The 17,449-nt window shown below is 34.2% G+C and overlaps 2 protein-coding genes across 8 annotated transcripts in view; one reads left to right on the top strand and one right to left on the bottom strand.

Moving 5' to 3' along the window:
* Positions 1-2,255: 2,255 nt before the first annotated feature.
* On the bottom strand, positions 2,256-11,645 carry LOC138326264 (uncharacterized). 7 transcript variants are annotated; one of them, XM_069272383.1, is made up of 13 exons: positions 11,528-11,645; positions 10,271-10,558; positions 9,487-9,622; positions 8,527-8,675; positions 7,358-8,179; positions 7,002-7,119; positions 6,344-6,517; positions 6,086-6,122; positions 5,432-5,670; positions 5,267-5,314; positions 3,676-4,498; positions 3,043-3,162; positions 2,256-2,314 (listed from the first exon to the last, which is right to left on the bottom strand). In XM_069272383.1, the coding sequence occupies exons 2-4, from the start codon at positions 10,539-10,541 to the stop codon at positions 8,597-8,599; spliced, it is 486 nt and encodes a 161-aa protein (XP_069128484.1). In that variant the 5' UTR covers positions 10,542-10,558; positions 11,528-11,645; the 3' UTR covers positions 2,256-2,314; positions 3,043-3,162; positions 3,676-4,498; positions 5,267-5,314; positions 5,432-5,670; positions 6,086-6,122; positions 6,344-6,517; positions 7,002-7,119; positions 7,358-8,179; positions 8,527-8,596. The 7 variants fall into 4 exon arrangements, with proteins under 7 accessions (XP_069128487.1, XP_069128491.1, XP_069128488.1 ...); XM_069272386.1 differs by having other exon boundaries at positions 7,476-8,179; XM_069272387.1 differs by having other exon boundaries at positions 6,344-6,884; positions 7,476-8,179.
* Positions 11,646-11,757: 112 nt separating this feature from the next.
* LOC138324949 (uncharacterized) overlaps positions 11,758-17,449 on the top strand; it is an 84,957-nt gene continuing 79,265 nt past the window's right edge. The window contains exon 1 of the mRNA XM_069270233.1: positions 11,758-11,868. The gene's annotated coding sequence lies outside the window, so the exon portion shown is untranslated. The remainder of the gene's footprint in view (positions 11,869-17,449) is intronic.

The raw sequence follows: 17,449 nt of genomic DNA on the forward strand, positions 1-17,449 counted from the left end.
ATCAAACACCAATTATTGCTCAACTGATGAATATCATTTATGCTTTGTCGGCGGTGGAGCATCTTTAAAGGTTTTTAGTTTAAAAAGATTGTTAAAATTACATTTTAATTGAACTGATGCAATAAAATCAACTGAATGGATCACTACCTGTCGTGTCTCTGGGCTTTCAAACTTTCAACTTTATTACTAGTCTCTTTACAAAATACATTGTGTAGAGAAACATATTTACAACATTCAACACACGCAACATAGATGAAAGACAAATTATATAACTTGATGTTTCTGAAACATACATATGTATTGAACGGATCACTGCCTAATATGGCATATTGAAATATACTATATCTTTAGAATCCATCTCAAGATTTTGTGTGATTAATGTATACATTGTATGTATATGTTATGTTTGTTTTATATGTGATCATTAACACGTAACACTGCGCGTCCAAGTGGCGACCAGATCTAACAGCATTCATAGAACGATGTATATGTTAATATTATGAAAACGTGAAAGCACAACTTTATTCAATTTTTTGTCCTTATGCAGTCTCGTAGTCATAAATGCATTCTACTATAGTATATCTGTGGTTTCTTTAGCTAGTAAGTAAGTTGAATAATGGTCAAAAGGACGCAATTCGAGATGATCTCGCCGACCGGTCGCGATCGTTATTTAACTTTGATGATCAAATTGTCAATTTCATGAGCCAATATCTCTGCTATTTTGTATTATATGACCTAGAAACTCAAGACTGTTATAGATATCGTTCCATAGTATATACCTACATGAATGTGCGAAAAATGGTCATTAAACACCAAATTGTAAATTGGGTAGGATCCCGTGAAAATCATTCAAAGGCACGTACAAACATGTATGAATCTTTATAGGCTTCCGCACCCGTGACAACAAAGCATTTATGCACCATATTAGTTCTTGTCTTTATGATTTATGTATGTTTAGATGAGAGCTTGTATGAAAAAGGTGTGAAATGACCGACAAAATTGTCGATTTAGCTACCTACTGGGTCTAGACAGTACCCATACTTATGGTTTAGTTGATGTTGTCACTTAAAGATTTTTAAATTAAAAAAGATTATTTAAATTGTAATAGAACTGATGAGAATAAAATAAATTAAATAGATCATTACATGTACCTGTCGTGTCTCTGGACTTTCAAACTTAAAACTTTATTACTAGTCTCTTTACAAAATACACTGTGTAGAGAAACATATTAACAACATTCAACAAAATTAATGCAACATAGATGGAAGCAAATTATATATCTTTTTGTGAAATATACATTGCATTGAATGGATCACTGCCTAAGATTGAATATTAAGATATACTTTGTCTATAAGTGAAATCTCAATATTTTGTGCGATTTATATGTAAATTTGTTTACCTATATTAACATTTTTCTGTAACAAGCTTTCTGCTCTTCTGATTTATATTTAATACTGAATTTACCTTATGTTGTAATCAGGACATCAATGCAGACACATATATAGGGAAGAGGAGGGGGTCAGGGAATAGAGTTGGATGAGGGTGTCAGATAAGGCCTTTGTTTATTCATGGGAGTTTGGCAGGTCATTTCAATTGAGGTCAAGCAGTCAGGGCTAATGTCATTATTTTGTTCTGGACATCTAAAGGAGGGTGTTTATGCATGGGAATGTTATTCAGCCTTTGGCTGTGATTAATTGCTTTAGGGTCTGGATAAGGAAAGGCAGTGATGTAAGAAAGGGAGTGGGGATCCTGCACGTGGTGTGGGTGTGTGTACATAATTTAGGGTATTAGAGTTTAGGGGATCTAGCCTTTAACCAATCACTAGAGGACACTTGCTGCAACAGCGCCCTTAGTTAGTCTTGGGCTGATTAGTCACATGACCAAGACAGTCAATTATGATTGGGCAAACCTTTTGTGACATGAATATTAGGTACTAGATAGCTGGGCTCTGGTCAATTTCATAATTCTTGGAACAGAGTCAGTTGCTGGTTATTGTCCCAGATACTCCTAAAGTTTATGTTTTTTTAATTACATACCATTAATTATATTTTATTGTAATATGCTTATATAAGTTTAGAACATTAAAACTAATGCATTGTAAGCATTATAATTATCAAAATGGTGGTAACTTTTGGTGGTGAATAAGATATTAAAAGCTCTTTTTGACAGCGAGAATGAATATAACGGCACACATAACTTTAAAAGTCTTGATCAGACAGTGAATGGAATGGCATATGGTCCTTGCCGATAACTTACATGTCAGCACAGTATTCCGGACGACTCATACTCCGTATTTCAGGGTACGGCTTCTCACCTGGAGTTGTCAAAGATTAATTTTAGATAGAATAATATCCATCATAGAAAAGTATCCTTATCATGACTAAAATTGTATACATAATTACAGCTTTCGTCTGTAGATCTGACATGTATACATGTACATAATATTTCCATACAATTTTCATTACTGAATATTACTCATTTATCTCTTTCTATACTGTAACACACATTTTCTTTGGCTTAGATGATTTTACGTATGTAACGTCGCTTCTATTTGGCTGATAAAACGGTGTAATGATTACATAGAAAAATAGTCCCTCAAATAACTTTTGAAAAGATTATCGAAAAGATTATCAATTAGAAGAATAAGCTATAAGGATTGATTTAAATATTTTTATGTTATGGGGATCACACGAATTCATAAAAGGTATCTTACTGTACACTCGGATGATTGCTATATCTCCATAACATAAACAAATCTATTCAAGATAATATTTAAAGGGACAATTCAATGAGGCTAATTCTGTTACATAACCACGAAGCAAAATATGACATAAATGTATTGTTCTACATTCCTCATGAGACATATAACTAGAAATAGTGACAAATTTTACGACATTGGTAAGTATTTTGATTGATAGCGTTGAAATTCCATATCGTTGATCAACACTATTAAGCAGGTATAACATGAAGAAAAATTTTAAGAAAAGAAATAGATGTTTATACAATATAATATATGTACATATATGTCAGAGGAGGACGTACCTGGCTTGCTGTCAAGGACTGCTCCGACAAACTGTACCACGTTGGCATGGGAACCGACTTTGGTGGCGAAGAAGTTAATCTTGGCGTTCATTACCAATTCGTGCAGCTGAGTGTGCGATTCTGAAATATAACATCGAATTGTTTCACCATGACAAATACATAGATGTTGCTACTCGCATTATTGCACGATACTGGCATTTTAAACCAACACAGTTTTTGTTCTCTTGTTTGATAACAATTTGTAAAAAGCTGCCTCCTCCCTGCTTCCCAAATTTCTTCAACATTAACACTGTGAAACCTGCATATATCGACCCCCTCTGTATACAAACCTCTTACTTATTAAGCCCATTTGGTTATATAACATATTTTGACCTGTGTGTAAAAGACCTCTTGGTTATAGAGACCACATTCCCTTGTCCTTTGTGGCTTTATATATATGTTTCAATGTATAATTAGCATGCTATTCAAAACAATTCATTCATTGTATTAATGTGTTATCAGAATTATCGATTTTTTTAGCGATGCAGTATATTTAATTTTTTTACTTTATGTATTTGTAGTTTGAAAAGTAATGATTTGCTTTTATATTAATGAAAAAAAAATCTCTTTCGTTTGAATTTAAGGTTATCCTACCTTTTAGAACCTTGGCTACAACCGTCTTCCTGTTGTTAGTTTTGACGTTTTATGAAGCTTTGAAGATGTCAGCAAACCGGCCAGTGGTCAACTTCTCCACCAGGGACACCTTGTCGTGAGGAACCTCCCAGGATTGGTGGTCATTGAACACCATTTGACCGTACATATATACATCATCGTCACCAACATCCGAAAGGTCAGGTTCTAGTTGTAATAATAACGAATGTTTCATTTTTATATATTTGTCTTTAACATGTACTTGTTTCTCAAACAATATATTTGATTTATCGATGCTTCATAGTTATTCATAGTCTAATTTGTGTTCTGCGTTAAGAATAAATTTTATCGCAAATATGAAATAATGAATAATAATATGAAACAAACATTAGCAATTTTAACAATAAAAAGTACTAAATACGAAGCGAAACTATATGATTAATATGGATATCTAAACAATAATTCTAACTTTCAAGTTAATATTCGTATTCTGAATTGGCGGTATTCATAAAGGTTCCATAATCCGTGCACCCTAGGATCCTATCAAACCTCGAGATGAAATAGTCTTCTTGTTTCTTATTTTATCAAACGTCTTCATAACACGACCTGACTCAATGTTGTTACTATTTAAGACTATTTACGGCAAAGGATTTTTTTTCCATTTGGCTGTCGACGTCTTTGGAGTCGGAGTAAGCATTTGGGGCACGTCTGCGTCTCGTCGTTCGTCTCTGTATGTGACCATATATGGACTCTTTGTAGCGATTGAGCCGCCCAGTTCTCCAAAGTACAATCCTGGCGATAAGTAAGCCAGCAAGGATCAGCATAACTTAAAGGGAAACAAAATAGTAAGAGTGATGTATTTCGTGCAAATATAGAAAATATATTGATTATTATGTACTGCTTAACTACACTAAAATATGCCACGTTTTATTACACGATGTTAGTACATCAGCACACTGCTTAAAGAAATGCATCAGGTTGTTTACCTGTTGAATTTAGTGTGCTATGTCTGTAAACAATTACAATATCTCCGGAAAATAATTATTGCTGAGCAAATATATCGCCATGTTCACTCACTTAAATACAATAAACTATTTTATTATATCGGATAAAATCTGAAGTAAAGGTATATTTTTCTTTCCGTACTCTTCTTGGCTTAACGGATATGGACGATGTAGACTTCAAGATGAAACTAATTCAAAATGGAATCTTTCAAAAATATTTAGAAAATATTTCACAGCTACTTTTGTTCGTTTTTAACTATCCAAGGAATCGGTGGAAATGTAGAAGTGTTCCGCCATTTGGACGTTACCCATTTGGCAAACATCATTACGTCGCCTAGGACTTTTTCATATATAGAACGACAAATCTGTGGGCAATTCCCACGAGGGATCGACATTTTCAGAGGGAAACACGAGGGACATTGTGTTCGCATAGGTCTCGTGATTTGGTTAGCCTTGATCGACTTGTTAGAATAAGGTATATTAATGATATTTGGTAGCAAGTCCTGATAACCCTAAAGGTGCCCAGAGATCTTGTATATAAATATTTGAGAAAGAAATAATTTGATTTAGTTTTTATGTTTTCTACATACTTATAGTAATTGCCGCTATAGCACCAGCTGACAGACCTTCGTATTCGCCTGAAATAAAAACCAGAAGAACACTAATAACAAAAATACCACAAAAAATATTCAGATAATTAGTAACATTGTCGTTAAACATGACAATTACTCTTTAGTGGAGCTTTCATTATTTACCTGTCGTGAAAGTAATTTCTACGGGATCACTCTGTTCTTCTCCGTACACAACGACAAACTGAGCGGTGAATGTAGTCCCGGGGTCAAGGTCGCCAAGCGTGTAGTACTCAGCGTCTTTGTGAATGTTCATTGACCTTGTCTGCCCTGACACATTGTACATCACGTCGGTCCCTGATGCCACTGGAAATTAACGTTGTACGAAGTCGAACCCGCCATCTCGAGATCCATAGGACCAGAATCTGTTACAAAAAGATTGAATATTGACTGGCTCATCTGCTGCAAAAATAAAAAAATGATTGAATAGTGGCTCATCCTACAGTTATTGCGAATACGCCATGCAGAGATTACAAGATAACATATTATTATTTAAAAATAAAATTATTTCATTTTATACAGTCTACCTGCTTGCATCTAGTAAAACTAAATTTGAAATCCATTTTCGTAAGACGATATTGTCGTAATAGTATAATATGTGGTGGGACTTTCTATGGATTAGGGTTTATAAAAAATGTATTACGCAATAGCGTTTGCTATTGGTTGCGTGGTAGTCTTACACCTTGCAATGTAATAATGCTACAAGAACATAAAATATTATCTACACGAATAGAATTTTAACTCGACAAGTGCCATCTTAACAGAGGGTATGGTACTTACATTTTTCCATTCCTCGCAAAGACGTCAGGTCGACAACCTTTAAAGGACGAAAACAAATATGTAATTCACAATCTAATCACTAATTTATGTTGGGTTATTGTTATTTTTTGTAACGGTTTGAGTCAGTCATTGTTGTTATTTTTCGTATATATATATATACATCACCTTAAACATTTTCTTAGAAATTTCAATGATGATATCGTATTGATATATTTCTCTATTCATTTGTAAATTCTATAATGCATCAAGTACAATCACCTGAATTCGTCCGATTGAAGTTAACATTGCAGAGTTGAAAACTTCGATGTCGATATTTGTAACTTGTGTTTGAAGTTTGTCTTTGAACAAGCAGTTGTTGACCTCGAATTGGTGATAGAAATAGTAGCATTCGCCGTCAGCAGAACAGGCTCCCTCCTGTAGACTTGGTTTACTCTGAATAAATATTATCAGTCAATTCTTAATGTGATCTTTTGAACATAGTAGACAGCAGCATTGTTGCGTGAAATCGGGATATTTGTCACATAGAATGCGAATTAAGGTATTAAATTCTTATTGCTTTATGAAATATTATTTCAGTATTTCATATCTTATTATTTTCATAAGTGTTATGAATGGCATGAGCTTGTTGACATTGACCAAATTGTTCTGATGTTTCAAAGCATTTGTTTGTTTTTGCAATATTTTTTAGCCAGTTTAGAAGTAAAGTTTCTTTACAACCTCGAATTCTTTCATGACCGCTGGTTTTACTTTTTTCGTTACTTCCGTCCAGAATTTCTTAACATCATACTGTTCTGAGATTCTAAAATAAGCAATTTGAATGGTTGATCATATGAACAATAAATAAAACATAAAACATCAAAGGCATGGGATTTCGAAACAAGTATGCTGTAAATTAAACTGTGGAGAAATTCCTTACTTCGGTAACATTGCCACTTTCACTGCCGGATTGAAACAGCTCCCCTGAATTATTAGCGCTTATTTTCCATTTGAGCATAAGGATTCCACTGTGTCTGTCGGATGCCAAAATAGAAACACTACAATGCAAACAAATAACATAATAATCACAAAAAATCATCAAAATAGTAAAAGTCTAGCTTTTTCAACAATAATGTACTTATTCTTTGTCTTGTACTATTAACTATTCAAACACCAGGTGTGTTATTCACATTTCCATACAGGCAATATTACCATACAGCTAAACAATCCGGCAATGCTTTCGATTGATGTTGGACTGGGGAGATACCAAAGCTTGTTTATGTTACTATATCTCACCGGCCGGAAAACGGAAAGGAACCATTGTGCCTGTTTTTTGTGAAAGACTGGTTGTTCTATGACGGATGGGGATGAGTCAGCATGCAACAGGATCGAACGCACGCACCCATATACGTACGGAGTCGCCGCCCTGCCGAGGGATGTTGATAGAGGTGTGTTCGGTTAGGCATCCAGGCACGTTTTGCCATCCATGGTTGGGGGTGTGGGTAATGGTCGTTCCTCCATCTTTGTCACGTTTATAAGCTGTTTGCACACGTACTATTCCATATATGTTTTCAACGGGCTGCATCATTCGATCTCCGTCTTTGTCGTCAAGGTTCAGCTGTACATACCGATTTATAATTCCATTGTACACATCCTTTTTGAATGGTGAAACTCGTGTGAAAAGATTCAAATTCACGTGATCATTGTTAACAAAATGATTGGACCAGCTAATCTGGATAGGATCACCAAGAGCACTTTCGTTTTGCAATGTTGATATCCATAGGTGTTTTTCGTCAACCGATCCAGGTATAGTCTTTTGTTATCATTTATAGAGATATGGGAAGAATTGTCAAACAGAAACAGTCGTCTGGCGTACTTAAAGTTGCTCGCCTTATCCGCTACCTCCAGTAGAATACTATACATACCGATTCCATTCGGTGCGTAAACATGGAATGGTTCAGTTACATTCACCTGTATAGTAGACAAAGAGTGGTTTGTGTTTAGTTCAGTTAGTTCCCCTGTCCTGCTATCTGGCCCCAGCTTGTACACATCAATTGTATACTTGTTGACACCAAAAAGATCGTCTATCCAACCATCCCAGCTGATACTGACTGGCTCCTGTTAAATACAAATCACAACTTTCTGTAGTCGTCTATGTAGCAGTCATTCTGATTAATCCAAGTAAAATTATTCCAAGATAATGATATTTTTTTTATAATCGGGCAAAAAGCCAATTCAAAGTAGCGACATTTCTTGTTATGAATTATGTGTTATCAGGACCCGGTTATTTCATTATGTAGTTATTAGCGTAATCCCATGGTTAGTAAAATTTAAACATTTCTGCTTAAATCTATACTTACACATTAACTTAAGTGTTTTTAAGTATACCTTCAAAATCAATTGATCTCCCTTTAGTCAGAAAATGGAAAATGCAATGTTGTAGACTTCTGTGACTTCGAGCCTACCTTACTGATATCCCTATTGAGGTATAGCGGCGGCTCGTGGTGGGAACAGCTGTTGTTTTTACTACAGCGTCTAGGGACATTGAAGTCGATTGTTTTGGTTTGTTATGTACCTATACCCGCCACTCTTCGCGGTAACTGTGGCAGTCAAGCTAAAAGCAAATATCACAAAATTTATTGTATTATTATGAAACATGAAGGATGCACGATTATATGTCTAACATAATTCATCAAGCAACAATTACTTTCAAATATTCTTCGTGTATCGTTCATTTTTAAATATACAAATAATATGATACATTTATGTTGTCTGCCATTAAATGCTCTTCAAAATATAAAAACGCCCTATATATACAATTTCGTCAATAAATAGTACGATATCACATTTCAAGTCTGTACAACAATTAATTGTGGATTTCTAAAATGTCAATATATAAAAATGTTGATATTTTTCTCCTATACTTGAAAGGGTTATCCCGCGGTTGCTAAGGGAAAGATAACTCTGTCTTTTACCAGGTTAGGGAAAAAACAGCTCAAACGCGCGAGACAGTAATGTCATCAATACATGCGGAGACCATTTTTTACGTACAGCAACGTTCTTCACCATTTCTCGTTAAAGTATGGGCGAAAAAGAATCAAACATGGGCCTGTTGGGTTTACAAGCCAAAATCTTTCACGGGGGTTGAGATATCCATGTCCACCTGACAGGCCCATGTAAGGCTATATTAATCTAGAACGGCAACAATTTGTTTTTTTACAATATAGATAAAAAAAATATTGCCGTTCTATATTAATTTAGCCTTACATGGGCCTGTCAGGTGGACATGGATATCTCAACCCCCGTGAAAGAGTTTGACTATCAAACCTTGGCAAGCCTCGGGTTAATCTAGAACGGCAACATTTTGTTTTTTTATCTATATTGTATTCCATGTGATACTTATTTACAGAAACTACATTACATACTTATCTCCATGCTCCAATAACCAGTCAAAATTTGAGTCTGTGATGTTGCACATCATACTGTGTTTTATGTTGGTGTTCGCTGGGATGCCATTACAATGGTAGTTTTTCGGTGGTCGTGTGTATATCACATTGCTTCCTATAAAATAATAAAATGTATCGTGCAAAGTACACTTCGCACTCTATAAAATACGGCTCTACAAAGGATGACTTTGATATTTGTTAAAGCCACTCGGACTGCCATGTTTGTTCAAATGTAAAACCTTGTCCTCCATTCAAGGTTACAGGGTAAAATGACCTCTACGAACTTGTGACGACCTTGCACTATTTTCAAGTCGTAGCATGATTTTCGTGCAGTGTGAAGATCGATTAAGACATGCAAATCAAAATGGTAAGTTTTGAAAAATTCAATGTGTCTTTTATATGAATGAACAAACAGTGGACTATCATAGCCTAATATATCAGAGCGATTGTATTATCTATTGCAGGTTTTCTCTTCTTTTTTTCGTACTCGGGTAGAGTGCTAAATGCTAAATATTGGTAATTCACATAGTCTTTTTCAATGCTAAATATTGGTCCTCCTTACATTTTACACATATTCTATATATTTAAATCAGAATATTAATTTGTGACTATCAGTAATTGGAATAGATCGATGAGCTACATGAAAAAAATCACTGATTACTCTCAATATTTTCATCAATGAAGTTTAATTTGAGTCGACCGAACGATATCATCATCGTACTTTTATATATTATCATATTCTATTGCAAGTTAATAAGTTTACCTGGACGAGATATTTCATTGAGAGTTAACATTACATCAGCGTCTTGTATGCCGAACGCATACTGCACGATATATCGCCGATCCGGTAGGTTATGAATATAAGGAGTAAAGTCAGCTTCGAAATAGACATTGACGATGTTATAGTCATTCTGATTGACCCATATCAGATCTACTTCGTTGTTATCTGGGGAGGACGAGTCTGTCACAAACCGGTACATTTCCTTTCCTGACGATCGTTCCTTCATAAGAAGAAAACCGCTGCACCTCAACATTGTTGGAGATTCTGAAACTATATCGATACACTATAAGTCACATGTACAACAGGTTACATTTGCGTGTCAAAGCATTCGGCAGCGGTTGACGTAAAAACTCAAATTCAACTAATTCAAAGATCGAGGTCTAGGTATAAGGCATATATGTTATGACGATAATGTGTCATGCTGCTTTCCGCTGAACGGGGTTGCCAATACGACACCTTTTCATGGTCAAAATCAGCCACCATACAATGAAGTTTTCACCACCGTGACGGACTTTATATCATTATTTCAATACAAAAAAATGTACATAGTGGTATTATACAGCAAGTATATATGACAGAGACATAAATAGAGTATAATTATTAAATACTGTTATGATAATATAATTATAACAAAACCACAATGACGGTTACAAACTTTCCTTTGTTTCTTACTGGTGCATGTGTTGTCATTTATTATGATAGTAATATATGTAGGTATTTTGAACTTAGACTCTTAAAGCTGACAATGTAAGTTAAAAAGTATACATTTGAGATTTGAAAAAAAAAATTAAAAAAAATTCAATATTTTTTCCAACCCGTTTTGAGACAAACCTTTGCGTTTCTAAGGACAGCAGTCACCATTTTGTTTTAACTTGGATACACCACCGGGTACCGACCCCTATATAAAGCGCGTGAACCACACACACGTGCAATCAGTCGAACGCTTGCTGTTCAAGATGTAACAACTTACACCTGACCGGCTCTAGATCCACTATATACCCAGGACGTATTTACGTGTAACCTGAGACCGTGCCATGAGAATAAAATGGTTAGTACGTTCAATGTTTTCTCAAATAAAGTTTCTATGAACTATATTAGATCTCTACAGTTGAATAAAAAGAATTGAATGAATCCATAATTCTTTCTACGTGCGAGATCCAGTTTGATTATAATGTAAACAAACTCGGAAATTCTAACAGCAGATAACATTGTCAAGATAAAAATAAACATTGCACTCACCTGAAAAGGTTTCATTGAAGTAATATTGTCAGCTAGATCCTAAAATATGTCAAATACGAGCTAGAACACTTCAATATACATTAGATATAACACGCACATGTACACGTATGTACCTTCGGTAGGTTTTTTTATGGAAGCGTCACTTGTTCGGGACATTTGGTCACGTGCACGTGGCCAGTCGAGTACATCGGGTACAATAGCATACGTGGAGATATATGGGCGGATCATTATTGTGATTTCTATTCATTTGTGTGGAAAGTTCAATTTGTGAAACATCTAAATGACAGCTTAGAGGAGTTGACATGTTTGCTTTCTAAAACAAGCCCTACTCATATTTACAGGTAAGGGGTTCTGTTTATGTATTAGAAGGTGATACACTGTGGGCAAGTGCTAGGTGTATATGTACATGTACATGACTGAGCGCACGTGTGTCGATTCATGCGCTTTATACAAGCAGAGTTCAAAACAAAATGGCGTCTACCCGTCCTTAGAAACGCAAGGGAATGTCTCAGAAACGAATTTTGAAAAAAAACCATTATTTTTTTAAAATCTCAAATGTATATTTTTTAACTTGCATTGTCAGCTTTAAGTTAAATATTTGTGGAATATAATTGTATGCACCAATGTTAGCCCTTAGATCTAGTGATGCAATTGGAATACTACAAAAAAATTGAAAAATCCTAACTTACATTGTAGACAGGTTGTTCTTCTGAACCCATTCTGACATTGACAGTTGTCGGGAAAATAGCATATACCAGGGAAACATGGCTTTAGATATGAACAAGTTACTGAAACAGATAGCAAAACTTACACATAAACATGTGATGTTTCTGTTGAATACTGTACATTTCGCGGGTTTTATACATCGCGATTTACTCTATTTTATTCGAAGAGTTTTACAAGTCAGTGGGTTAAATTTATAGTGTCATTCAGAAACTGTATGAAATAAACCATTTGTCATATGCTTCTTTCATTTCCTTATCCAATACATTATAAAACAATGAAATCAAAGATACACCTCTTAAACTTCAGTTTGTGTATTTACGTTACAGAGTGTGTTGCAGGCATATAAAACCATGTCTTAGTATAAAAATATTCACGAGGTGTTTTATGTCGCGACTTTGGGTGGGTCGTGAAATTAGCTAAATAAAAACCCTCGCGAATATTGGCAACTATCAAGTAGAAGTAAGGACAGATCAATCATTCTGTGTGTGATTTAGAGTGAGCATTTCTCGAAACAGTAATGGTCATGTAGTAAATCTAATTAAACTATATCATTTATCAATATTTTGTTTACAACTAAAAATACCAATGTCAACTATTTGTTCTAATACAAACACAAAATCATAAAAAGTAAAAAAATAATTTTCATATCGAAGTAAATTGAAAAAAAAAGATTTTACCGATTGAATATTTAATGAATTTATCATTAAAGTTACTCACTTCGGGCACAGTTATTTCCAATGGTTCCCGAAGCACATTGGCACTGATTTGGACTGATACATTTGCCTCCATTTTGACACGGAGTGGAACAAATAGCTGAAAATCATTATTAAAGGTTATATGATAAAAAATATGTTCTGTTCACAACATACTATAAATATGTTCTATAAGATATAGATTTGATACTTACGAAATCGGATTGTTGTCCAAGTATTTAGTTTCATTCCCAAATTTACATTTTTTTATTTTATAATTTCTGTTAAGTATTTCCAAAAATGCGTTAGTCTAAAAATTGATTGCTTTTTAATATGATGGCGTATGGGGAAACAATTCAACCTGGGTTTATCAGATGGACAGGGATGTCCCAACCCATGACAAGCTCACTCACTACACTGGTTGATATATCACTGTCCACTTAACTGACTGATGAGACTACAACAGTCATTAATACATACGTGTGTTGCAGCCTGATCAAGTATAACCAGAACAGCGTCTGTATCTGTATTGATGTCTATATCTGGTCGCTGTTCTGTAAGACCAGCTGCAAAATAAATACGTGTCCTGGTTATTTTTTCGGTTGATATGGTGGCATATTGTACTGTCATCAAAGTTATTCGACTAACCAGGATAAATATTAGATTCAGTTTAGCTAGACGTGGAAATATACTCGACTTGTAAAGGTACGTACTTACGCTATTGAAAATCTATTCATGTTATATTAGTAGTTTGTAATAATAAAACACAACTTAATTGAAGTTTAAGGTATATCTTTCTTCAATTAATGAAACAGCAATACATAAGAATGAGGTTAACAATCTCTTTTAACAAAAACTTAAGGGAGATGTTGTGTGGTTAAGGATAAATATATTCATGTGTCGCAAAATTTAAACGTTTCGTTATCTTAACAAGACAACATAATACATATTTATGCTGTGTGTAAGAGAAAACACATTTGCCTGATCAACGATGACGTAAAAATAAGTATATGTAAATGTTATGTAGTAGAAAAACAGTTATTTTACCAGAAGATGAAGTAGCGAGTGCATACTCTGCTGTAATATACAGATGCATACGTGTAACGACAGGTGCCCCTAAAAAAAGAAACAACACTAATTAAGATAACAATCAGCTTTATATCCTTCTATATTGTTTTTCATTTATTTATGTAAGGAGTATTCAAATAATATACAATGAACATTCGCCTTAAATAAGAAAAAAACATAGGTTTGAACCATGAAAAGGCACTTTTGAATACAGTACATGAACTTCTGTATTCCAAACACAAGCACAAACAGTTTGTTTGGTTTTGGTAGGGTATTGATATCAGATATATTGTATGGTTTCACTGGTAGTATATGCGTAGACCTGAGCCCAGTTTCATGAAAATTCTTTAACTTTAAGGAATATTCCACAACTTAAATTTCCCTACAGAAAAGCATTACATAAGTTAAGGACATATCTTAAGTTAAGGAGCCTTCCTTAAAATCAGTAATGCGTTCTTGTGGATAATTTTAAGTTTACTTAAAGGGACTAAATCGTCAAAAAAAAAAATCATGTAATAAAATATAAAATAAATTATAGAACTGAAAATAATTGTAAAAGTTGTGCACTTTGTGTTAATAACAAAATTTAAAAGTTTGTATAACCATTTTCTTCAAAATGGAGAAAAACTGAAAATTAATAGAAACGACCAAGTCACTATTTCATAATATTATATTTCGGCGAGTTTAAACAATCCCTATACGCATGCGCGATGCGGGAAACATTGTCCACATTGAATCGCAAGGAATTCCATCTGTCTATTGACTGAAAACCCCTATTTATCGACTACATGCTCCTGATTACTGTGTTAAATCTAATAAACTTTGAAACGTATGCAGAAGTTTTGTGAAGAGTTTCCAAGTGTAAATAATCGTATTTTGTACAGGTTTTTTCAGCTATAAAGAAGAGTTTTCATTATATTCTATGGTTTTATACTTGCTTCTACCATTATTTTATTTTCATTTGTCATATATTATGTACATCTATTTCTATTTATCATTATATCAATATGGTCCCTATATGTCCTGAGTTATAATGTCTATTCCTCTAATTGACATCCCCTATATATCCCTAATTATAATATGCATCTGTCTAATGTACATTCCCTATATGTCACTAGTTATATAACTTTTTTTTTAAATTTATTTTTCAATATGAGATATCTTATATACTATATAAGATACATGTATCTGATATTATTATATACGATATCCTATAGGATATACGATATATCTTTTATACTATATGAGATATCTTATATTCTTTATAAGATATCTTATATGTTATATAAGATATTATATATATCATATAAGATATCTTATATAATTCGATTAAATACGGGATAGACCTTGCTCCTTCAATAAATGTTAAATTGGCTTGATATACTTACGTATACATTGTAGGCCTATGTGTATATGTTTGCTTAATTATGTACATGAACACCTGTATACATGTATAACATATATACAAAAATATATATACATAATTTACGGGTAAAAATACATCTCACTTCTTGTCGTATTTCCATCAAATACTCTAAAGCTACATAGAACGTATGCTGTTTTACTTGCCAATGTAGATACGCTCATTACGTTGTAAATGTATCTGCTATTAAACTGAATCAGGCCATTATAACCGATAAAATATAAGTGCCTCTTGTAGTGGTGTTATTACATCTATACCCATTAGCCGGATGAGATTCTCAGCGATCAAATAAAATGTTGTAATTTTGAAAACTTTCTAATTTCAGGTATAGATATGTTTGTAGGAAGTAAAAAAACTGTAAGAAATATATGTAAATGTGATGATTTAGTCTCTTTAAGGGATTCCTTAAATTTCAGGAATGTTCATGAAACTGAGTCCTGGCGGAGATGATTTTAAGAAATAGAGAATCTGGCTTTGTACTATGGAATTTATTTAACGAGTTTAACACATTTCGTATTATGCAATCACGACTGTCAGATTCTACGTAATGCATAACTAGTATTTATGGAATAGCGCTCATCGGCTGCACATTTTCCCGGTAGGTGGCGCGCGTGCTCTGCTTGGTATGTTCTGGAAAGAATGAAGAGTTCCAATACATACGTTGGTAGATAGGCCAAACTGTGTGCTTTTTATTTAGTTTGCAATGCCTTATTACTGTTGTGTTCCCAGTTGTAAATCGGATGGAAGTGGTCATACGTATTCTGATCAACACTTGAATAAATTATGGCGAGTTTTAATCCGTCGTGTAGACGAAAAGACCAAAGGTTTATGGGAGCCCGGCAAACAAGGTCACTTTTCCGAAACGGATTACGTTGAGCAGACATTGCTTGGTAAGAGACCAACGATATTATCCAATGTATTTTGGAAGGAAGTCACGAACGTTTGCTGTGAAATGTTTATTTTTTCGTTTATAATATAAGTTAAATTAAATATCAAGACCGATTCGTTGTTAGTTGTAAATAGTGGCGACCAGGGTATTGGCGTGTGTTACTACTAGTATGATCACAGGTGCACGCATATTTGATTCATATCGAATAATTTTAGAAAGTAATCGAAACGTTTCTGATAAAATCAAATGTGTGTATTCCTCTGATACACGTTTACCTTCAAATATCTTGTATATACATGAAGATCTGCATCTGTAGATTTTAAAACTCAAATATTACGGTATTACAGGACAAACACTTACATGGATTACAGACTTCTTATCACATCCCTACCAAACAGTTGTACTTGAAGAGAAACAATCAGAAAACATACCAGTTACGTCAGGAGTACCTCAAGGAACTTGTTTGGGCCCACTACTCTTCCTTATATACATAAAAGACTCCCCAGAATACATCAAACACAGCACCCTCAGACTCTTTTTTGCAGATGACAGCATAATATACAAAACCATACATAACACACAAGATGCACTTAAATTACAAGAAGATCTAGACGCAGCAGGTAGGTGGAAGGAAGATTGGTTAATGTCCTTCCACCCGGAAAAGTGCTCAGCATCTCAAACAAACGCACAAAGATCAATTATACATACAAACTCCACGACCACAAATTACAACAAGTAACATCTTGCAAATATCTTGGAATCGCAATACAAAATAACTTACGATGGGGACACAGACATCAACAACATAACTGCAAATGCTAACAAGACACTAGGATTCCTGAAACGAAATCTACAGATAAACTCACAACATATAAAAGAACATGCTTACAAATCCATAGTCAGACCCAAACTGGAGTACTGCTCCTCCGTATGGGACCCTCACCAGACAAATCAAATCATGCAAATCGAATGCAGCACGCTACACAACACGTAGACACCACAACACAAGTTCAGGACAAGACATAATGGAAACAATCAACTGGACCTCACTATAAACACGCAGAACAAGAACACGTTTAATATAATTTTATATAATCATACACCATCATGTGGCAATAGACTAT

The sequence above is a fragment of the Argopecten irradians genome, chromosome 6, assembly GCF_041381155.1.
Source record: "Argopecten irradians isolate NY chromosome 6, Ai_NY, whole genome shotgun sequence".
NCBI lineage: Eukaryota > Metazoa > Mollusca > Bivalvia > Pectinida > Pectinidae > Argopecten > Argopecten irradians.

Excerpts from the sequence above, each read along its gene's own strand:
- LOC138326264 (XM_069272386.1), bottom strand. The coding sequence starts at position 10,541 with ATGTTGAGGTGCAGCGGTTTTCTTCTTATGAAGGAACGATCGTCAGGA. Across the intron at positions 9,623-10,270 it reads CAATGAAATATCTCGTCCAG|GAAGCAATGTGATATACACA; the intron begins GTAAACTTATTA and ends ATTATTTTATAG. Across the intron at positions 8,676-9,486 it reads TTATTGGAGCATGGAGATAA|CTTGACTGCCACAGTTACCG; the intron begins GTATGTAATGTA and ends ATTTGCTTTTAG.